This window comes from Hypanus sabinus, chromosome 14 (assembly GCF_030144855.1).
Source record: "Hypanus sabinus isolate sHypSab1 chromosome 14, sHypSab1.hap1, whole genome shotgun sequence".
Taxonomy (NCBI): domain Eukaryota; kingdom Metazoa; phylum Chordata; class Chondrichthyes; order Myliobatiformes; family Dasyatidae; genus Hypanus; species Hypanus sabinus.
The window spans coordinates 27,095,795-27,117,906 of record NC_082719.1 but is presented as its reverse complement, the minus strand read 5'-3'; the positions used below and the strand labels follow the sequence as shown (position 1 = coordinate 27,117,906).

The window sequence follows — 22,112 nt, the reverse complement described above, 5'->3', positions numbered from 1 at the left end:
GCTTTGAATACTGTATTTCAGTTACAAGATGTGGATCCTGAACTTGCCAGAATAAACAATGTCCTGAAAACTAATTTTGAGGACTTGATTCAGAAGGTAAGCACAGCTCAGTTCTTTGCAGAACAATAATTTAAAATGTTCTGCAATACTTTCTGCTGTATGAAGTTCTCAAATTTTGTACACTTATTGGTGTTAATTTTTATTTCTGAATTTCCACAGTGTAGTATTGGTTTCTTACAAATTGCATGACTTTGAGATTCTGGTTTAACTTCTGAGCTAAATTCTATATAAGATAGAAAATAATGTGAAAAGTGTATAACTATGTTTCTGGTTATAAAGGAGCTGAATGATGTTTTCAGATGACTTTAATCCATGGAACAGTTTGATTGGGGAAAGTTTTTCTTTAAAGAATCAGAATCAGGTTTATTATCACCAGCCTGTGTTTTGAAATTTGTTAACGTAGCAGCAGTACAATGCAATAGATGATGTACAGAAAGAAAAAAGTAAGAAAATTAATTACAGTAAGTATATATGTATATTAAATAGTTAGATTAAAAATGGTGCAAAACAGAAATAATATCTTTTTTTTTAAATAGTGCATTTTGAAATCAGATGGCAGAGGGGAAGCAGCTGTTCCTGAATCACTGAGTGTGTGCCTTCAGGCGTCCTTCCTGATGGTAACAATGAGAAGAGGGCATGTTCTGGGTGATGAGGGTCCTTAATAATGGACGCCACCTTTCTGAGTTGCCGCTCCCTGAGGATGTCTTGCATGCTATGGAGGCTCGTACCCAAGATGGAGCTGACTAATTTACAACTTCCTGTAGCTTCATTCAGTCCTGTGCAGTAGCCTCCCCCCCCATACCAGGCAGTGCAACCTGTCAGAATGCTCTCCATGGTACATCTACAGAAGTTTCCAAGTGTTTTGCATGACAAACCAAATCTATTCAAATTCTTAAGCTGCTGTCTTGCCTTCTTTATAGCTGCATCAATATGTTGGGATATAGGTTAGTTCCTCAGAGATAGACTCCTAGGAATTTGAAACTGCTCACTGTCTCCACTTCTGATCCCTCTATAAGGATTGGTTCATGTTCCCTTGTCTTGCCCTTCCTGAAGTCCATAATCAGCTTTGTCCTCTTACTGACATTGAGGCAAGGTTGTTGCTGCAACTCCACTCAACTAGCTGGCATATCTCGCCCCTGTATGCCCTCATCTCCGTCTGAGATTTTACCAGCAATTTCTGTATCATCAGCAAATTTATAGAGTCATGGGTATAGAGGGAGTAGAGCATTGGACTAAGCCCACACCCCTGAGGTGTGTCAGTGTTGATCACCAGCGAGGAGAGATTTTATCACCAATCTGCACAGATTGTTGTTTTCTGGTTAGGAAGTCGAGGATCCAATTGCAGAGGGAGATTGATGAGAAGCATTGATCGTGTGGATAGTCAGAGGCTTTTTCCCAGGGCTGTAAATGGTTGCCACAAGAGGACACAGATTTAAGGTGCTGGGGAGTAGGTACAGAGCAGATGTCAGGGGTAAGTATTTTACTCAGAGTGTGGTGAGTACATGGAATGGGCTGTAGGCAGCAGTGGAGTAGGCGGATCCGATAGGGTCTTTTGGATAGGTACATGGAGCTTACATAGATACATGGGTAAGCCTAGTAATTACTAAGGTAGGGACATGTTTGGCACAACTTTGCGGGCTGAAAGGCCTGTATTATGCTGTAGGTCTTCCATGTTTCTGTGAGATACAGACCCAGGTTCGATAGCATATCAATCAGGACTGTGGGAATGATGTTGTTAAATGCTGAGCTGTAGTCAACGAACAGCATCCTGACATGGGTGTTTGTGGTGTCCAGGTGATCTAAGACCATGTGAAGAGCCATTGAGATTGCATCTGTCGTAGACCTATTGTGGTGATAGGCCACAATCTTTATTAACATAATCTTTAAAAAAAGATAGTTATAACAACAGTGATGGAGATTGCTAACTTTGAATTGCTAAAATGTAGAAAAATGCAGGCTGTAGAAGCTCAGGTGAATGACCGGGAACTTGCTCTTTTACTTCTCAATCCCTAAAACTTTTTACTGACTGAACTTGCATGTACTGACTATGCAAGTTGAGTACATTTGGAATGATTTGTTTTGTAAATCCAATTGATATTTTGTTTGAAAAGATACATTTTATTCTTCATCAGTATGGTCTTTTCCAACTGAATTTAATGGCATTGATATTCAGTTGCTCCTCAGATATTTGTGCTGTTATCCTAGCTGTTATTCAGTTGCTCCTCAGATATTTGTGCTGATATCCTAGCTGTTCAGCTGTCCTGTGGGTGTAGTTACTGCGGTTATTATTTTTTCTTGTAACAATTAGCAACCACATACAAAATGTGAAAAATTCACCTGGAAAATGTGGCTAAAAGAAATAATTAATCAATCCTTACAGTAAAAAAAAATCCTAGTAGACTTCATTTTGTAGTCTGGAGAACAAGTTTTCCCCAAGGTTATGGTGTATGATTCATGTTATCTACTATCAGCTTCTCAATAATTTCTGATCCTGCTCTGGAAAGTGCCCTGTCTTTCACTAAGCAGCATTGAACTCAATGTTTATTTATTGTTGGTTCTGTCTGACCCTTTGTTTTGTAATGTGTTAACCTATCAGGCTACTAGAGCACATTTAAATTGTATTAATAGACTATTTTACTTACACGCGCGCATGCGCGCACGCACACACAGGCACACACACACACACACACACACACACACACAGATTTGTGTTGTTCAGGTTTTGGAGGAAAGTCAGGGCAAAACTTTGGGGTAGTTCTACTGCAGGTTATTGCAGAAACCATTTTCCCTCTCTTGGAACTGAAAATATGCATCTTTCCTCATTCAGTTTGCTACCCACATTAATTCTGTGCTTTTTAAAAAAAATTAAACTTTTCTTAAAGCGAATATGGCAGATTGTGAGTGAGATTGGCTATGTAATTGCTAGTTTTGTAATTTAAAAACTGACGGCTGTTAGGAAATGAGCTGAGACTGATGAAACTTGTTTACAAATGACAGTACTTGGATAGTAAAAGGTTATTTTCCCAGTCATTAACAAGAGGGATAATTAACATTTCAAATTTTACTTTGTAATTATCATGAAATTATTCATAACAAAACCTCACTTTTCCTTCTCAAACATAAATTCAGCGATTAAAAGTTGTGGCTACCATAGGGGGAGAATTGTTCATTTGGTTTTTACATTTTTCACATAGTTGAGCATATTTCTGCTCTTTTTGGGAAAAGTTCAGTTCACTTCTATTAATTCTTTCACTGGGATGAGCTTTGTTGAGAAGGACAAATGTGCCGAATGGCTAATTGTTGTTAGAATACAGAACTGGAGTTCTTGTTATGATGGTGCTGCCATTGTGGTGTTGGGGAGTTTCGGAATGTGATCTTGTAATAAGGAATGATAAGTTTCTGGGCCAAAATGTTTACTTGGAAAACATGGATATCCTTGCTCAGATTATGTTTGAATCTCAACACTGCCCTCGTAGGCAATGGGTTCTAGACTGAAAGAACATGGCAAGCTGTTATAAAAAGGGACTGCTTTCTCTGCAATGGATTTTTTTTAAGATGCTAAATTATATGAAAGTAATAAAATGTTCACAACTGTATATTGCTAGTTCAAGTTTGTGTATTTATTTATTTATAGGGACACTCATCTTTTAATAAAACTGCAGAAGTAATTCAAAATGAAACAAAGGCAATTTCATCAGGTACACTTAAAGAAATGTTTAATCTTGTGTATACTTCATTTTCCATTAAATGTGTCTTTAACTAAGATATTAATCATTAAAAGATGTGGAATATAATGAAAAGTGTTGGAATTGTTTGCCCTATTAATCTCTACTGTTTCTCTCTTTTTTATGGCATCATTTCAATTTTGAAGCACTTCCTCGTAAGTTTGAGCAAATCTTAAGCATAGTATGTAAGGGCTGTGACTTACTCTGTGTGTTCATCTTCAAAGCGCTCGAGTCACTTTTCTGATTGCATACTAATCTGTTTGCAGACATTATGCATATGTTTTGTATGTTTGAGCCTTAAACTGAGTTTGTATGATTTTTGAATATGTTGGCTTCTGCTTATATCAGATGGAAAATTAAACCATATATTCTGGGCAGTTCAATAGATTGCTTTTTAAAATGGAAATTGAAAACTCTTCAATTCTGTAGAAGCCTTGCATAAAACCCTCATTTTTGTTGTTTTGGGAAATAATGCTTTAGCTTATCTATCATACATTGCCAAATGTATATGTGCATATCTGATCTGCATAACTGTATGTGTTTTCATGATTCTGTTCCTTCAGTTACATTCAGTAGTTGCAATGACAGAACATGTCTGAACATGTGTAGTTTGTATTATTTTTCCTTTCTTTCAGATGTAAAGAAAGTGCTCAATGATGTTGGTGAAATGGTTTCGGATTTCAGTAAGAAGCCTGCTATTGATGATGTAATCAATACTTCTACTGGATATCTCAATCAGGGTCAGAGATATTTTCTTGAGTATCTTCCACATTTGGAAAAATATGATTTCTACAGGTAGGTTTTATTTTTCAAAAGCAGAATTCAATTCAGCCATCAATTTTGCCAAGCAAATATTTATCTTTCATGTCTATCATTGATAATTTGATCTGTTCTGATAAAATATTATTAAGCTGAAACAGTAATTTCTCTTCAGTTATTTCCAGCATTCTTTATTTTTATATTGCTCAAGATTGCCTTTAATGCATTCCAACATTGACTTTAGAAATTGTTTGGCATAATTACGGTATTTGTAAAGTGCTCATAGTGTCAATTTAGTAACTTGCACCTGTTTTGCACTTTTCTAAATGTGTCTGTGCTACATCAACAGTAAACAGGTGGCTTATATGGATGGTTTCAGTGTGAAGGATTAAATGAACACATCAACAGTGGTGCAGTGTCCCCAAGTTTACCTGTGTTTTAAAATTGTGCATTACTTTGAATGCCATTTTATTGCATTCTAGTTAACTGATAAGAAAATGTTTAGAAATATTAATAATAGAACTGAGTTCATACCTGCATGGCGTTTTTATAGGTGGCTTGGCGGAATTGCGCTCTGCTGTTCAGTTGTGCTTATTCTTACTTTCAACTACCTTGGTTTGCTGTGTGGATCCTGTGGATTTGACAAGCATGCTTCTCCAACCACTAGAGGTTGTGTATCAAACACGGGAGGCACCCTACTTTTAGCGTAAGCATAATATCAAAAATATTACTGTCGTTACAAATACATTGTAAAATCTTTGTAATAAATACAGTTTGCTTCCAATATTTTATCCATAACTTCATAACCTTTAAGAAAATCTAACTTTTATGTCATTTCTTTTAGAGGTGTTGGGGTTAGCTTCATCTTCTCCTGGCTCTTGATGCTGGTAGTTGTGGTCACGTTTTTCACAGGAGGAAATGTAGAAAGGCTTGCTTGTCAATCTTTTAAAGACAACAGTTTATTTAAGGTAACATGCAAGAACTTGATTGTAATTGAAAGAAACAAAATCTGAAATTTCAGAACCAACTCTTCCTGAGAATTTTAGACTAAATTTGAACTTTTGTGTTTAAAACCCATTAGGTCGTTCTGAACTCCACTAACTAGTAATGGTTTTTGGGGAGGGGTTTGTGGTGTCAAGGCTGTGGGCTCCACAATCCCTGTAATGTCTCTACCATTCCCGTCTAAACTTTGTACCCTCAGCCAGGCCTTTTTTTAATTTCTTTTTTACCTACATGCCCTTTATTTGGATCACTACCGATGGTCCCCATCCACCTCCACTAATCGGGCTAAGGTGATAGTGGATATGGCAAAACTTCAATGGTTGGTAGACCTCAACTACTGAGGGCCTAAACTTGAAACTCCCTGACAGTCTGTAATGGGAGGTGGAGCTGGGCGCGGAGCCTGTAATGGGAGGTGGAGCTGGGCACAGAGCATGTAATGGGAGATGGAGCTGGGCGCGGAGCCTTACCTGGTGTTAAATTTGCCTGAGGTTTTGTCATTATCCCTACTATTCAAACATAATTGTCTAGAACTTCTATATATTTTTAAAATGTGACATTTTAAAATTAAAATAAATTAGGAGACTTGCAAGTAAAAATAGGTGCAGGGAGAAGACACTGACTGAACTTGTCTCTCCTGCCCTTTATCTCCTGGTTGGGAGATTGACCTCGTGCTTGATCTGACCAGCATAAGATCATAGAGAAATTATTTTTAAGAGATCCCAGAACTCATCCTGCCTTGTGTGCTGGATTTGGCAATGGAGTGAAATAACAGATGTTCTATCACTTAGTCACTTAGTTTGTTCCAGACTTGTGAAGGAACCTTGCAAGTCAAAGAAGCTCTCACCAGGGAATACAGTTTGGCCCACTGTTTTCTTCTGGAGCTTGATGTCTAGTTTTCTTTGATTTGGTGAAACTCCTGTGGGCATTTTATAAATGACTACAGTATATATAAAGACCTGAGATTTAATGGGCTAAAATATAGTGTAAAATAGAATTCTATGTGCTGAGTTTAATTTATTATTAACAATAAGAAATTCAAGGTTACGAAAGTTAATATTGAACAGCTCTTAATAAAATATGGAATCCTTTTCAAACTGACTTGTTTCAGGAGGAACAACATTTCCATTATGTTTTCATTGTTAGTTCCAAAAAGCAGTGGAGGATTTTGACTCTGGTACAATATTATTTTGTACCCCTTAATGAAAAGGTGCTAATTACAAGATAATTGTGAACATTGTTTTTTGTAGGAGTGGTATACGTTTTTGCTAGTAAGCCTGTCATCTTTGTGTTTTTAAGCTTTTGGATACTCCCTATTTATTGAATTCGCAGTGGAAGAATTTCCTTTCCGGATTTCTGTTTTCTGAACGCAGTGCAAACCTCACTTTTCAGAGTGTATACAGGTCAGGTTCTGAAGTTTACTGTTAAGTCTTGATATTTGTTTCTTGGAGAATAAAAACTAATTCTTTATGTATGGCCTAAGTGTGTGTATGTGTGTATATGAAAAAAACATATATAATTACATTTCTATATACATACACGATTATACATATATACACACACACGTACGTGTGTGTGTGTGTGTGTCCATCTATCCATCTGCACAGGTGCACCACGAGGCTATGTGCTTAGCCCCCTGCTCTACTGACTTTACACTTAATGACTGGCTAAGTACAACTCCAATGCCATATTTAACTTTGCTGATGACGTTACTGTCGTTGGCCATATGATAGGCGGTGATAAATGAACATGTACTTCAGGAGGGAGATTGAAAATCTAGCTGAGTAATGCCACAATGTCAGCAAAACCAAGGAGCTGATTATTGACTTCAGGGGGAAGAAACCTAACGTCCATGAGCCAGTCCTCGTCAGAGGTGGAGAGGGTCAGCAACTTTAAATTGCTGTTATTTCAGAATATCTGTCCTGGGCCCAGCATGCAAGTACAATTTTGAAAAAAGCACAGCAGTGCCTCTGCTTCCTTGGAAATTTGCGAAGATTTGGCATTACAGCTAAAACTTTAACATATGTGTGTAGTGTATATTGACTGGCTGCATTCCAGGATGGTGTGGAAACACCGATGCCCTTGAACACCGATGCCCTAAAAAAAAGAGTAATGAATGTGGCCTAGTTCATCATGGGTTATGCCCTCCCCACCATTGAGTACATCTACACGGAGTGTTGCTGCAGGAAAACAGCATCCATTATCAGGACCCTCACCACCCAGGTCATGCTGTCTTCTGACTGCTGCCATCAGGAAGAAGATACAGGAGCCTCAAGACTCTCACCACCAGGTTCAGGAACAGTTATTACCCATCAACCATCAGGCGCTTGAACCAAAGGGGTTAACTTCACTTGTCCCATCACTGAAGTGTTCCCACAACTTATGGACTCACTTGCAAGGATACCATCTCAAGTCCCCAATAGTTACTGCTTATTTATTATTATTATAATTATTTCTTTTGTCTTTTGCACACTAGTTGCCCACCCTGTTGGGTCCAGTCTTTCATTGAATCTACAGGTTTCCCCCACTATCTCAAGGTAGAGCATTCCTATGAAACGGTTTGTAAGCTGGAATGTCTTAAAGTGAAGAAGCAATTACCATTTATTTATATGGGAAAAATTTGTGAGCGTTCGCAGACCCAAAAAATAACCTAAAAAATCATGCCAAATAACACACAAACCTAAAATAATAGTACCAGATAGTAAAAGCTGGAATTATATGATAAATACACAGCCTATATAAAGTAGAAATACTTTTCTGCAATCACTGTCCACCTAGAGAAAATCTCTTTCTTTCTTTTTAAATCTTTTTATTAATTTTAAACAAACATAAATGAAACATGAATACAGAGAGCTTGAGAGTACATAATTAATAGGTTAAGATATAAATACAAATAGATGATAATCCATATATAATAACCTCCCAAACTCATAGTGATTATGAAAAATGGAGTAAAAAAGAAACCCCACCCCCCAAAAAAAAGGAAAAGAAAACCTAACCAACATGGGCCATTGCATTATGTCAAATATACACAGTAGTGTCAATAACTCCGTACCTCCATCCAAATAATTAAGGATAATAAAAGTAAGGTTTAGGAAAAGTCAGTTTAGCTCATATGAAAATGTTGAATAAATGGTCTCCAAGTTTCTTCAAATTTAACTGAAGGGTCAAAAACAACACTTCTAATTTTTTCTAAACTCAAACAAGAAATAGTTTGAGAAAACCACTGAAATATAGTTGGAGGATTAATTTCTTTTCAGTTCAATAGGATAGATCTTCTAGCCATTAATGTAACAAATCTACCGGACTGAGGGGGATAAACAACTATTATCCACCATTGGTAAACCGAAAATTGCAGTGATAGGATGCGGTTGCAATTTAATATTCAAAACTATTGAAATAATACAGAAAATATCTTTCCAATAATTTTGCAAACAAAGGCAAGACCAAAACATGTGTGTCAATGAAGCGACTTCAGAATGACATCTGTCACAGGTTGGATTAACATAAGAATAAAATCGAGCAAGTTTATCCTTGGACATGTGAGCCCTATGTACAACCTTAAATTGTATTAGGGCATGTTTAGCACAAATAGAAGAAGAATTGACTAATTGTAAAATTTTCTCCCACTGCTCAGTGGGTATAAGACAATGAAGTTCTTTTTTCCATTCCTTCTTAATTTTTTCTGATACTCCTGGTTGTATTTTCATGATCATATTATAAATGATGGCTGCTAAACCCTTCTGGCAAGGATTCAGAGCCTCGCACATTTTTCTATCATTGTTCTTTGTAAGCACTCAAACCATCGTGCAAATATGCCCTAAACCTACGTGCCCTTTCAAAACTAAAGTCATACTTTTCTGCAGTCATTGCAGCATTGCCAATCACAGCAAAAATCTCATGCAATTGCTTCATGTTAAGTTCCTGGACGACTTCACTTTCGGTCCGGTCACTACTACGTTTGGTTTCAATTGTTATCCTTTCCTCTTCCAATTGCATCAGTTCTTGGTCATGGGATGCCAAAACCTCTTCAACATAATCTTCATCAACTTCCACATGCCAAACTCACTTTGTCCTTACTTCATTCACCACGATCGAAGCGCTTAATTATGCCTAGTGTAACACCCTTACGAGCTCTTTTAGGCTTTTTCCGATACCTTAGAACTTATCTTGCTAACGGATGCACAAAATAGATCGACATAAAGCACAGATGCTCACAGGCATGTGTATAAGCAATGCCAGCTAGAATGCAGTTCCAGGGGAGGAGCTCGGCTGCTCAGGGTGTGCGCTGCCTTTTTTCCTAACAGTGAAAACACCTTCTGTTAGCGAAAACAGGTAACTAATGTAGGTATTTCGTAACAGCGAGGTGTCGTAAAGCGAACGTTTGAAAAATGGGGGACACCTGTATTATGGTTTTTGGTTTTATTGAGTATGCCCACATGAAAATGAATTTCAGGGTGTTATATAGTGACATACAGTGCCTATAACAAGTATTCAGCCCCGCCCTCCACAAGTTTTCATGTTTTATTGTTTTACAATATTGAATCAGATTTAATTTGGCTATTTTTGACTCTGATAAAGACTCTTTTGTTGCAAAGTGTAAACTGATCTCTACAGAGTGATCTAAATTAATTACAGATATCAAACACAAAATAATTGATTGTGTAGGTATTCACCCCCTTTAATATGACAGTCCAAAGCATCACTAGTGCAGCCCATTGGTTTTAGAAATCACATAATTAGTTAAATTGAGATCTGTTTTTGGAGAGTCAAGGTGTTTCAATTGAATGTAGTAAAAATACACCTGAAGAGCACAAGTCAGAAGATGGATACAATTAAAAAAAAAGCCAAATTAAATCCACTGAGATTCAAAGTTGTATAACAATAAAACATAAAAACTTACAAAGAGGATAAATAGTTTTTATCGGCATTGTATACGTGTGATACGTGCTGCCAAATGAAGAGATGGACAATTTGAGATCCAGGGCAATTACCTGTAAAATTTCAGGGACATCTTGTAGAATGTTATATAGTTTAAAAGCTAAATTCTTGCTGTTGATGCTAAATTAAATTCCATTTTTAATTTTTATACAGAAAATGCCGCAGAAATGAAGGAGTATATTCAGCCTTCCAGCTACAAACTGTATTCAATATAGATGATCTAAATTTCAATGCAGTAAGTAAAAGTGGTGATGTTTGTCTTAAATAAAATAATAAAAGCTGTTTCTTTGGTAATGAATGAATTCAAACTTGAAAAGACAAGCTTTGTAATTGCCCTGTTGTCTTTTAGTTTTTTTTTCCTGGTGCAATGAGCTGTGGACCAACAGCTTTTTTTCCTCTTGTATTTTCTTTCACTCTTAAATCTGGCTATAAACATTAAATGTTGGAGTTTCTTGGGTCAAAATTAAGAGTTGCCTTAATCATTTCTGTTTTCTTGTTTTAACCTTCCAGCAGAAAAATTATATGCTTTAATTTAACATTCAACCTCTGTAACTTATCAAATAGCTCATTGCAAGTGTTAACTTGATCTGTTTCAGCCAAGAATTTCACCACTTTTTTTTCTCCACCACCCCCCCCCCCTCAAATGTTGACAGGGAGGAGTCTCTTTCTGTATTAATCTGAAAAGAATGTATGTTTGGGAGAGGTGATTGTAATAAATGAACATCCCCTTAAGGGGAATTTGTTTTGCTATGAGTTGTCCTTCAAACAAATGATAACTGTTTGCTTGTTGACATAATGTTGCTCCTATGTTCATCTTACAACTGTGCAATTGAATAATTGAAATTCGTTTAGTTCAATATTTTTTGTTTAGATTTGTAGGCAGCGCATATAATTTGATTAGGATCCCTGCATTCTGTACCAATAAATTAGCATTGTACATGCTGTGGTCAGTTTTCTAAGTGTATTGAAATCAAAAGTAGTCCTTGAAGATCCTTTTGAGAAGTCTGAAAGTCGAGTTAAAATGGAGCTGAATTCGGCTAACTGGAGCACCCTCTGGCTGGGCCAAAGATCTAAAGCTCAGGACGTTAATATTGAACTTTGTATTTTAGATGCTTGTCTTTATACAGAATATTTTATATTGCTCTGTCTTAGGCAAAGCTTATGCTATATTAATATTCTGCTTATGTAGCTACAGACTTTTAAGTATATAACGCTTAGTATGCAAATAGAGCAGAAATTGTATGCAAAAGTTGTTCAAAAGGTGTTTTTTTTATTAATGGCATTGATATTTTTTTCCAGTATACAGCTAACCTGACAGACAAATTCGCCAGTGTTGATGTGAATTTGAGTAGCATTGTAATACTGGATGAAGAAGCAAAAAATGGTCTTCTTGATTTCTCTGATAGTGGCATCGACAGAATTAATTGTATGGCATACTTAAATGAGGTATTACTACTTCCTGTGTTTCAATGGGATGAAACATCTACCAACTGGAAATTAGTTATTAGAACTTTTAATAATTCTAATGTAGTAACTGAAGAAAGAAGTTTTATCTTGCATATATGTTAAGCAAGTTGATTACAAGTGGAGATGATATTTTTCTTTGTTTGAATTTTATCAAGTGCAGTGATTTGCTTTAACCTTGTAATAAGGTTTTAATGAGATTTCCATATCCAAAAGGATCAATCATAAAGATTAAATTATTTATTTTTTGGCACCTTCCAGCAGCTTTTTTAATTGATGCAGCTTATGGACTGGACTCTGTAGTTTGTTTTATGATGTGTTTCTGATTGCTTCTTTTTTTTGGGGGGTTTGCTATTTTGTGCAATATTGATTGGAATGGGCTGCCTCTGCAGCCTATAGTCAATGTTCTTTTTTCTGTAGTGCAACTTCTCAATTTCAGATTCTCCAATTCTGGCTCCTTGGCCATGCTAACCACAGAACGAACAACAACATCTGGAATTCCTTTCCCTCCCCCCTCAAATTACAAAAGCTTTTGTTTACACCTAGTGATTTTCTTATAACTTTTTAAACTCTCATTTCTGTAAAGAATTTGACTTCCTGAAAATACTACCCACATACACTGTTCACTATGTATAGAAGAAATAGACAGTTAGTTTGGAACTGAAAAATTGTTTTAAGTGTGCTGAGTCCTTCACTTTAAGCTTAGTGATGCAGAAGTTCTATGGATAACAAAAAGCATGAATATCACAAACACAAAGTGCTGGAGGAGCTCAGCAGGTCAGGCAGCATCTATAGAAAAGAATAACAGTTGATGTTTTGCGTCAAGACCCTTCTTTCTTTAGGAACATTTTTAGTGTGTGTTGCTTTAGATTTCCAGCATCTGCAGACTTACTTGTGCTTATGAATATCACAAAGCCCATTTCCTGTGTACTTAAGACAGGTTCAAACATAAGCCTACCCTACAAGTTCTACATTTGGTTAAATGCTTAAATTTCTAAAAAGAAATAGTATTATTTATCAAACTTTCTGTTGACAGCATTAAAACTTGCAAACACTGTGTTTGAAATCACAAGTTGTGGTTGTGTAAGCAAACACACTATTAGAACAGTACACAAGGACCCATTTGATGAAGGTGATCAGGAACTGGTCACTGTCTTTACAGGTTGTGCCCAATGTGTATATATAATTGGGGGAAAAAAGTTGAGATGGAAACTGAGGCTAATCGCATGTGTATGCAAAGCTATGGGTAGTAAATGAGTAGGAAATGATAAATGTGTGTAATTGATCGTAAATGGGAGAAAATGTCTGAACAAACATTGGTGCTTTTAAAGCCTACTGTCCTTGCAGGCTACTTGATCTCCAGCTTCCTTTGCCAGTGTCCTTGACAATTTTGTTTCCTCCCACATCCATGCTCACTTTTCCCATATTTGAATCTTTCATAGCTCTTGGGTCAGAAAGATGGTCTTCGTCAGTCGTCATCTTGATGACTTTAGTGTGTAATTTGGCCTGAGTGGCCTCTTCCAGTTCATTTGCTTGAAAGTGTGAAGTAAATTTATTATTGAAGTGTGGATATGTCACTATATACTACCTTGAGATTCATTTTATTGCAAGACACAGTAGAACAGAGAGATACAACAGAATCAATGAAAAAATTACCCAAGACTGACAAACTACCACTGCAAAAGAAGACAAATTGCAAATTTAAAAATAAAATTAGAAAACACTGAGTACATGAGTTGTAGATTCCTTGAAAGTGAGTCTATAGCTTGTGGAGTTAGTTCAGAGTTGAAGTGAGTCAAGTTATCTACGGTGGTTCAGGTTGAAGATTCCTCAGTCTGATGGTGAGGGACCTAAGGCTCCATGTAAGATTACCTAAGATTACCTCCTTCCAAATGGCAGCAGAGAGAAGAGAGCAAGGCCTGGATGGTGGAGGTCCTTGATATAGTTTCTGCTTTCTTATGGCAACACTCTTTGTAGATATGGGAGGGCTTTATCTGGGATGAACTATTTCATTTTAGTGGAATTTGTCCATTCATGGACAATTACCCTTCTGTCTTTACAATTGTATCTAAAGTATATAACATAATCTAGAAGTAATCTTCATTTATTTTCTGCAAGTGTCCATTTGCACAAGTTCTCTTCAGTTTTATTTCTTTAATTTACAGATCAAAAAAAATGTAACTAAGGTGGATCTTTGGATGTTTGCAAAAGATTTAGAAGTAAAAGCAAATGCATTGGTAAGTTTTTAATTTGTAAAACCTTCCACAGATAAAATTTTGTTAACTTGCTCTCTGCCTGCTGCAAATTTATCTACTACTTTCACGTCAGTAGTGAGGAAACTACACTTCACATAATTGGAAGTCTATTCACTGACATCACTCTGGTTACTGTGGGATTTTGAAGAATGAATTTAATTATTTTCCTTGGGCTGTAATGAAATTTGCATTGGTGCCTTAGTTTGATTTTGATGAAGGAGCTGAACTCCTGAATGAGCTATGGTAGCTCTGACTTATAACTCACATTGATCAATGTCTAAATCTTATTTTAGAATGGAAGCTTTTTAAATTTTTAAGCTAAGAATTCTGTAAGTTGTGACTGTGTTACAGACTAAGACACAGCAATAAACAACAGTGGTGCCCTTTGAAAAATTCATTTCATATCTGTTAGCATTTATTTCCTACATCATTTTTTTTGTTATATGTCTGTTAAGATTGTAACATAATCATCCATTTTCCCTCTTCTATGCTGGTCTTTTAATTGTCAGTTTTATATTGTCACCTTTACTTTCTACTGAGGTGCCAGATTTTGCAAAGTAAGCATCAGCTGCTTCTCAAATATTTTGTGTGTGTGTGTATCAGCCAAGACAAGCATCCTTTAAGAATTTTAAGTCCTGCAATTGGCCTTAAAAGTGCTTACACAAATTATTCACCTTCTCTTTCCCTCCCCCCGGAAGTTTTCGTGGTTTATTGTTTTACAACATTGACACAAGAGTCTTCTGTTGATCAGTGTCAAAAAAGCTAAATCAAATCAACTGCAGTTCAAAGTGAAAACAAGTTCCTCAAATGGATCAAAATTTGTTGAAATTCCTAAACACAAAATAATTGATTGCATTATTAATCACCCCTTTCAAGTCAGTATTTAGTAGATGCATCTTTGGTGGCAATTACAGCCTTGAGTCTACGTGGATAGGTTCTATCAGCTTTGTACATCTGGACACTACAATTTTTCCCATTCTTCTTCACAGAACTGCTCAAGCTCTGTCAGATTGCATGGGGATCATGAGAGAACAGGCATTTTCAAGTCCAGCCATAAATTCTCAATTGGATTGAAGTGTGGACTCTGACTTGGCTACCCCAGAGCATTAACTTTGATGTTTTAAGCCATTCCTGTGTAGCTTTGGCTTTATGCTTGGGGTCTTTGCCTTGCTGGAAAACAGATCCCTTAAGTCACAGTTCCCTTGCAGACTGTGTCAGGTTTTCCTCCAGGATTTCCCTGTATTTTGTTGCATTCATTTTACCCTCTACCTTCACAAGCCTTCCAGTGCCTAATGCAGTGAAGCATCTCCACTGCATGATGCAGTCACTACGATGCTTCATGATAGGGATGGTGTGTTTTTAATGATGTGTGATGTTTGGCTTATGTCAAACATAGTATTTAGTCTGTTGGCCAAAGAGCTCAATTTTGGTTTCATCATATCATACAACCTTCTTCCAGCTGACTTCAGAGTCTCCCATATGCCTTGTGAAACTCTAGCTGAGATTTCATGAGCATTTTTTCCTCCCGACAGTGGTGTTTTCTTTGCCACTCTTCCATAAAGCTGCAAACAGTGAAGCACATGGGCAACAGTTGTTGGATGCACAGTTTCTCCCATCTCAGCCACTGAGGCTTGTAACTCCTCCAGAGTTGTCATAGGTCTCTTGGAGGCTTCCCTCACCAGTACCCTTGCACAGTTTTTGAGGACTGCCTGCTCTAGGCAGATTTACAGCTGTGCCATATTCTTTCGATTTCTTGATGATTGACAGCTATATTCCAGGGGATATTCAGTGACTTTTCTTGTATCCATCTCCTGACTTGTGCTTTTCAATAAGCTTTTTGTGGAGTTGCTTGTAGTGTTCTTTTGTCTTCATGGTGTAGTGTTTTTGCCAGGATACTGACTCACCAGCAGCTGGACTTTCCAGATACAGGTGTATTTTTACTATAATCAATTGAAACGCATTGACTGCACACAGGTCTCCAAAAACAGATCTCCATTTAACTAGTTATGTAACTTGTAAAACCAATTGGCTGCACCAGTGATGAGTTGTCATATTAAGGGGTGAATAATTATGTAATCAATTATTTTAGATCACTTTGTAGAGATCTGTTCTCACTCAAATAAGCCAAATTAAATCCACTGTGATTCAATGTTGTAAAACAATAAAACATGAAAATTTCAAAGGAGGGAGAATTCTTTTTATAGGCACTGTATGTCATGCCATGCACCAGTTCAATACAATCGAGATGGCTGATCCTGTTCAAAGAAGTCAGAAACTAAATGACCATTTTGTTTCAGAAAACGCTTGCACTAAATATTTGATTGCATTATAAATGCTTGAAAGTTCAATGAAAGTACTATATTGACAAGCATACTTTGGTAGCTTGTTAGTTTTACCAGTGTGTAACTTTCTGAATGTTATGTGCAACTTTTTCAGCCTGCGGGAGCATTGTCAAATGCATTAAGGGGCCATGCAAATAATATTCGGGAAATATATACGCAGCAAGTTGTGCCTCTAGAAGGAGCTCTGGTAAGATGTGGGCAAAGAAGTGTTTTGTTTTCATCAAACTTTGAAAATTGTGCTGGAGTATTTGTATTGCATGCCATTTGAGCTATTAACCCTGTTTCAATATGCTTTGAATGTACTGTATATAGCCATATTGTTTGGTGATGATAAGCAGAAAAGGCCAGTTATAATCTTGCCTCAAAAGTGTTGGGATTTTCTTTTGCCAATTTGTTACAGTTTTGTGTTTTTGGTAACATATATGGCTCTGTAACTGAAATCAGAATCCATTCTTATTGTTACTGTTAATTAAGTAGCAGCCCATGGGTTTAAGTAATCTACTTGCCAAAAAACAGGTGGTAGATATTTTCCGCATCACAGGTGGAGAGTAACAATGTGATTACAATGGGACTTAATGAGTTTTGAAGAAAGAAAAGGTACCAAGAAATCCCGAAAAGATACAGCACTTAGAGCAATAAAAGAATGAGCAGTTCCTCCTTTATATGAAAGATATTTTGTGGGCTGGTATTAGCCAAGTCCAGGATGATACAAATCCTGATGGTAGATTTGTGATGGTCTTCATGCCTCTGGCAATGTCAGCATTGAGGGAAAATAGAGCAATGTAGATGCAAGGGGTTTTTTCATTTTATATAATTTTGTTTGTTCTCTCATCGACAAATTTTCTCTGACCCTTGTTCACAGTTAGTTGTTGATAGAAGCTTGTTACAAATGGCTCAAGATTTTCTATTATTCGGTCTGGAGCAAATAGAAGAATCAAACAATTCCTCTTTTATTGGAACAGTCTCTAAAAGCTCATGTTTGACATGGATTATTAATCAAAATCTCAAAACCTTTTTAAGGCTAAGGTGGGCATCTTCGGACCGGGCCCATCTTCTGAGATGGGGTGGCAGTCACTGCACCGTTCACGACATCTGGCAACAGTTAAATGCAGCATCTCACTGAAATGCAATTTTACTATAAAATACCTAAATTTGCAAAATATATAGGATTGTATTAATTTTAAATCAAAGCTTTGACTGAATTATTTGTTGGAAGTTATATGTTATCCCAAGGAAACACTGGATTTGAGCTTCAAGGTGTCTGTATTTAAAGCTAACTATCTTGATGCACATTATTAAAAGTCTTGCACTTGCACATCCAGCCTCAATTTAAGATTATTTTTAAAGAAAACATATTTCTGATTGGCTTTGATCATTATAAATGCCCATATATCTTAAAGCTCATTTGTTTAACTTGTATAATTGTCACCTTTAAATTTTGCAACCATGGGGCAGCGCTGTACTCTTTCCTTAGAAAATTACTTACACTTTCCACAGTTTCTTTCTGAAAAGTTTTGGAAATGGCATACATGTCCTGTCTGTGATAACTTGATTGACATTTTTGAATCATGCTAGTTGCATTAGCACTTGAGGGAGGGAAGCCTTTGTCAACAAATATTGATAATTTAATTTCAGTATTTTGGTGGGCTGCTAGATGGAACTCTCAAATTTGATTTCACATATATTTTTGGAAACAGTTTTAGGTAACTAACAAGCAGTTTAATGTGTTTTCCACCAACTCTGCCTAGCATCATCGCAATCATTTTGCTCAACTCAAAAATAAAATTGCTCTTGAGGCTGGCACTGACTCTATCCAAACAAAGCACAAGCTACTATACATGCAGTACTTAAATTTTGAGAAGACTTTGGACTCCCAACAAATAGTTTTTTTTTCCTATGGCCTTTTGTAATTTAATTTTTGGTTCATTGATTGTGGAACTCCAGAAGCTTTAATATTGACCCCAAGGTCTAGGATCTGTCTGCAGGATTTAATCTTTCTGCTTCCTTATTACTAGTTATTCTTTGTTGTGAGTATTTCATAAAATGGGTTCTTTTCCACTAACCTAACTTCCCTGTTCTTAAGTTTTGAATTAATTCCTATTTCTGCTTTTTTTTTGAAATGCTTACCAGAGATATGTTGAAGCACGGGTAAGATGTTTTTAAATGACCATCACAAACATCTTTCCTGAACAATAGCATTAGTTATGTGTGTTATCTGAATGTTATTTGGAGCTTTTTAAAAACAGGAATAGACAGTTGGGTCTAAAAACATCAGACTGTTGTGGCGTTTTCAATAAGATAGGGTGCAGTCCTTGAATTGGTGAAGTACAACTACAGTATTGTCACATAAATTAACACAATGAATTTGGATCCCTTTGCTTGATTGCCCTCTATTTAGTATGAAGTTATACAAAGTTTAAATTTTCTTTTTAGAGCTGCGCTTTCCAGTTTGTAAGACAAAGATGGATTTTCAAAATTGAAGAACCTTGTTTTGCTTATATTATTATAATATCCACAACAATCACAGCTGAGCATTGCCTCTAACAGATTTGTGCTCTTGCAACTACCTAGCCCCAACAATATTGGGTGCTAGGTGATCAAACTATGTAATATTCTTTCCAATTTGCTCAAAGTTGGCTTGCATGAGAACATTAGGATGTAATGGTGTTGAGCTCCATAAATAACAGAAGATAAGAGCAGGAATGGCCCCTCAGTCTTGCCCTGCTGTTCAAGATAATCATGACTGATTTATCCCAGTCCTCAATTCTTTTGTGCTGGCCTCCCGCAAGCGCTCAATCCCATGAATGTTCAAAAATTGCTTTGAACAAATCTTTTAAAATCCTTGATTGCATTTCTGTAGTGGAAAGTTTAATAGTTTGGGTTTAATAGTGGTGGGTTGATGTTGATTAACAATTACTTGTAAAATGTTTGTTTCTGCTACGTCATTGTGCAACTGTTGTATATCCTTGTACTATACTTGAGGATATAGTATATATTTTGATAGCGGTGCTTCCTACAGTATTTGAAAACTGACCAGGCACAAGTATAGTGGCATTCCAATATATGATAGGATAGGATATTTCCAATTCCTAACAATACAGTGGTTTGAAAAGGGAGCAAATGAAATCCATTTAATGTAAGACATGTACATTCTTTGTAATTTCTGAAGGAGTACTGGTAAATGCATAGTAAAGCTCCAACGGCCTATTAGCTTTGTGGCCTAGGAGGTGCACATTTAAATTTTTTTGGATGTTGCACGCAAGAATAAATTTTCCAGTGAACTGGATGAGCTTCAGGGAAGAAAAGGAAATGGGAGCCGAATGAGTTTAAAGGAAGTATGTGAAGCAGGGCTGCATTGAACCATTAGGTTTCTGAACAAACAAGTAACAGGTTATTGGGGTTTTTACTCAACATCAAATGGAAACAAAGCCAATCTGAACACCACTGAATAAGATAACCACAGAGCTCTTTCTCCCTCACCCCACCTCACTAAATTCACTTGTGCATCATGTTGATTATCTTGCAGTAGCACAGGTTAGGATATTTTACTGTTAGTGTTGGCATATAAATCCATCTTGTTGATAATTCAGCACATTCATGTTCCATAGGTGTTGAACTGGATCTTTTCAAGGTGTGATCTGGCCAAAGGATTCTGCATTTTGAGCACATCTTGTACTGTAGTGGCTGTATAGTTCAATACTTGTTGACATGTTTCTGTTAAGCAATCACGTTTGTTAAAGTCAATTTAAATGACCTGCTTCCTTTAATAGAGCATGTTAAACCAAAGTATTGGAACGCTACAGATCATAGCAACAGGTTTAAAGGTAAATCATTTGACTTCTGTTATTATGTGTTTTGATTGGATTTTGCTTAAAAGTTGCATTTTCTTATTGGCACTTGTGTTTTGTAACCTGTTCTGGATTGTACAGTAAATGCAGTGTTAGATGAAAAGGCTGAATTTTTAACCCTTTTGAAGCTAAGATGGCCACATTTGCTGTCTTGTGTTAATTTTTCCTAGTGGTATAAAATGGTCCCTTGTCCCAACTTACATATGTTTGCTTAATGGTTTTCAAATTTGAGTGGTGTGGAAGACCTCACTTGTAACCTATGATAAATTAACTTAAGTTGGAAATGCTGATAATTAAATTTGTACCCTTCCATTTCTGAAAAACAGTTTGCTTTGCAGTACAAGTAAGTGTGTGTGTGTGTGTGTGTGTGTGTGTTCATTCCTTCAAAGTTCAGCTGATCCAATTTAGCATGCACAACAGTCAATGTTGCATCTTAAATTTATCTGCTCCAAGAACTTTGTCAAGTGCAGGAATCAACAGATTTGGAGTTCACAAAGATTAGGATCCATGTTCATTGTTCACAGTGGCCGTTCACTGTTGTTTTCTGTTACTGCCCTGCAGGTGAAAGTGGATAGTATAATTGCTGCTGTTGAATCTGCTCAGTTTCTAATCCACCACAATGGCACTGAGATTGTAAAACAGGTAATAAATTCTTCACCATTTAGTAGAGTATATTGCCCTCAGTTTATGCAGAGAACATAATCTGCTTCGTGTGACAGATGGCATATCTGAAATGCATTCTTCTCTCCAGGAAATCTATCATTTCATCAAGACTTTGATTGGCTACTTCACAGAGTATTTAGATTGGGCGAAGGATGTTGTAAGTATTGCCAGGCTTTCGGTATAAGGAAACTTTGTTTTGAATATGTTAAGTCTAGTTAGTTGTCCATCCAGTGTAATTTCAATGTTAACTAAGTGAAACTGAAAAATGAGTGTAAGATATGTTTCAACGTACTGAAATAAAACCATACAGAAACACTCAGCAGATTAGATGTCTGGAGAGAAAAACAATTAATGCTTTAGGCCAATGATCATTTCTGCCTAATGAAAAAGTCAAATTAATTTGTTGTTGGCCAATGAATGGTCACCCATCCCACAGTGCTGACTATCATGATCAAATTAATCACTCTCCTCTCACCGCCAATCTTGATGTCCAATGCACCCATTATGGATTTGTCTCTCCTAAAATGCATTGTAGCAGCGATGATACCTTTATCCCTTTCTCAATCCTCCAGTGCTATCCATTTACTGTGCTCCTTTTGCCCTCAGTTTCCTCCACCACAAAAAATCCCTTCAAAAAATGTCTAAAGCTGGCCAATTGTCCAGTCTCAGAGGCCTTGGTTACCCAACCACATGCATATACTTGTGACTCCATCCCCACTTTGTTTTTTTCAAAATAGGCACCCTCATTATCTTAAGTACTGAAGAATCCATTCTTCATATTCATTGCTCAAGGCTTGCTTTTCCCCTTTTATCTGATGGCCCTCTCTATGCTTCGTTGGTAATGGTATTCCCAGTTATCTGGTCCCATCATTTTGAACTTGCCAGAACACATGGAAATTGTGGGAGTTTGCCAGCAGGTGGAAGTCAGATTTCACTCCATGCTAATGCACATCCTTCAGTACCTTGGACTGCAGGTTTTGCATGATCCTCTAATGTGACACCTTGTCAAATATCTAATGGAAATTTAAATATACTACATCCATACCTTCCCCTCTA

General features: G+C 36.7%; 1 protein-coding gene across 7 annotated transcripts in view; it reads left to right on the top strand.

The window, feature by feature from the left end:
- Window positions 1–22,112, top strand: part of LOC132404620 (prominin-1-A-like) — a 161,383-nt gene that overhangs the window by 128,091 nt on the left and 11,180 nt on the right. For all 7 annotated transcript variants that reach the window (XM_059988917.1, XM_059988921.1, XM_059988922.1 and 4 more), the window contains 13 exons: window positions 22–96; window positions 3,695–3,758; window positions 4,421–4,580; window positions 5,098–5,250; window positions 5,389–5,512; window positions 6,843–6,946; window positions 10,638–10,719; window positions 11,784–11,930; window positions 14,114–14,185; window positions 16,640–16,732; window positions 20,316–20,369; window positions 20,955–21,035; window positions 21,145–21,213. In XM_059988917.1, the coding sequence (XP_059844900.1) occupies window positions 22–96; window positions 3,695–3,758; window positions 4,421–4,580; window positions 5,098–5,250; window positions 5,389–5,512; window positions 6,843–6,946; window positions 10,638–10,719; window positions 11,784–11,930; window positions 14,114–14,185; window positions 16,640–16,732; window positions 20,316–20,369; window positions 20,955–21,035; window positions 21,145–21,213 (1,278 nt within the window). The remainder of the gene's footprint in view (window positions 1–21; window positions 97–3,694; window positions 3,759–4,420; window positions 4,581–5,097; window positions 5,251–5,388; window positions 5,513–6,842; window positions 6,947–10,637; window positions 10,720–11,783; window positions 11,931–14,113; window positions 14,186–16,639; window positions 16,733–20,315; window positions 20,370–20,954; window positions 21,036–21,144; window positions 21,214–22,112) is intronic.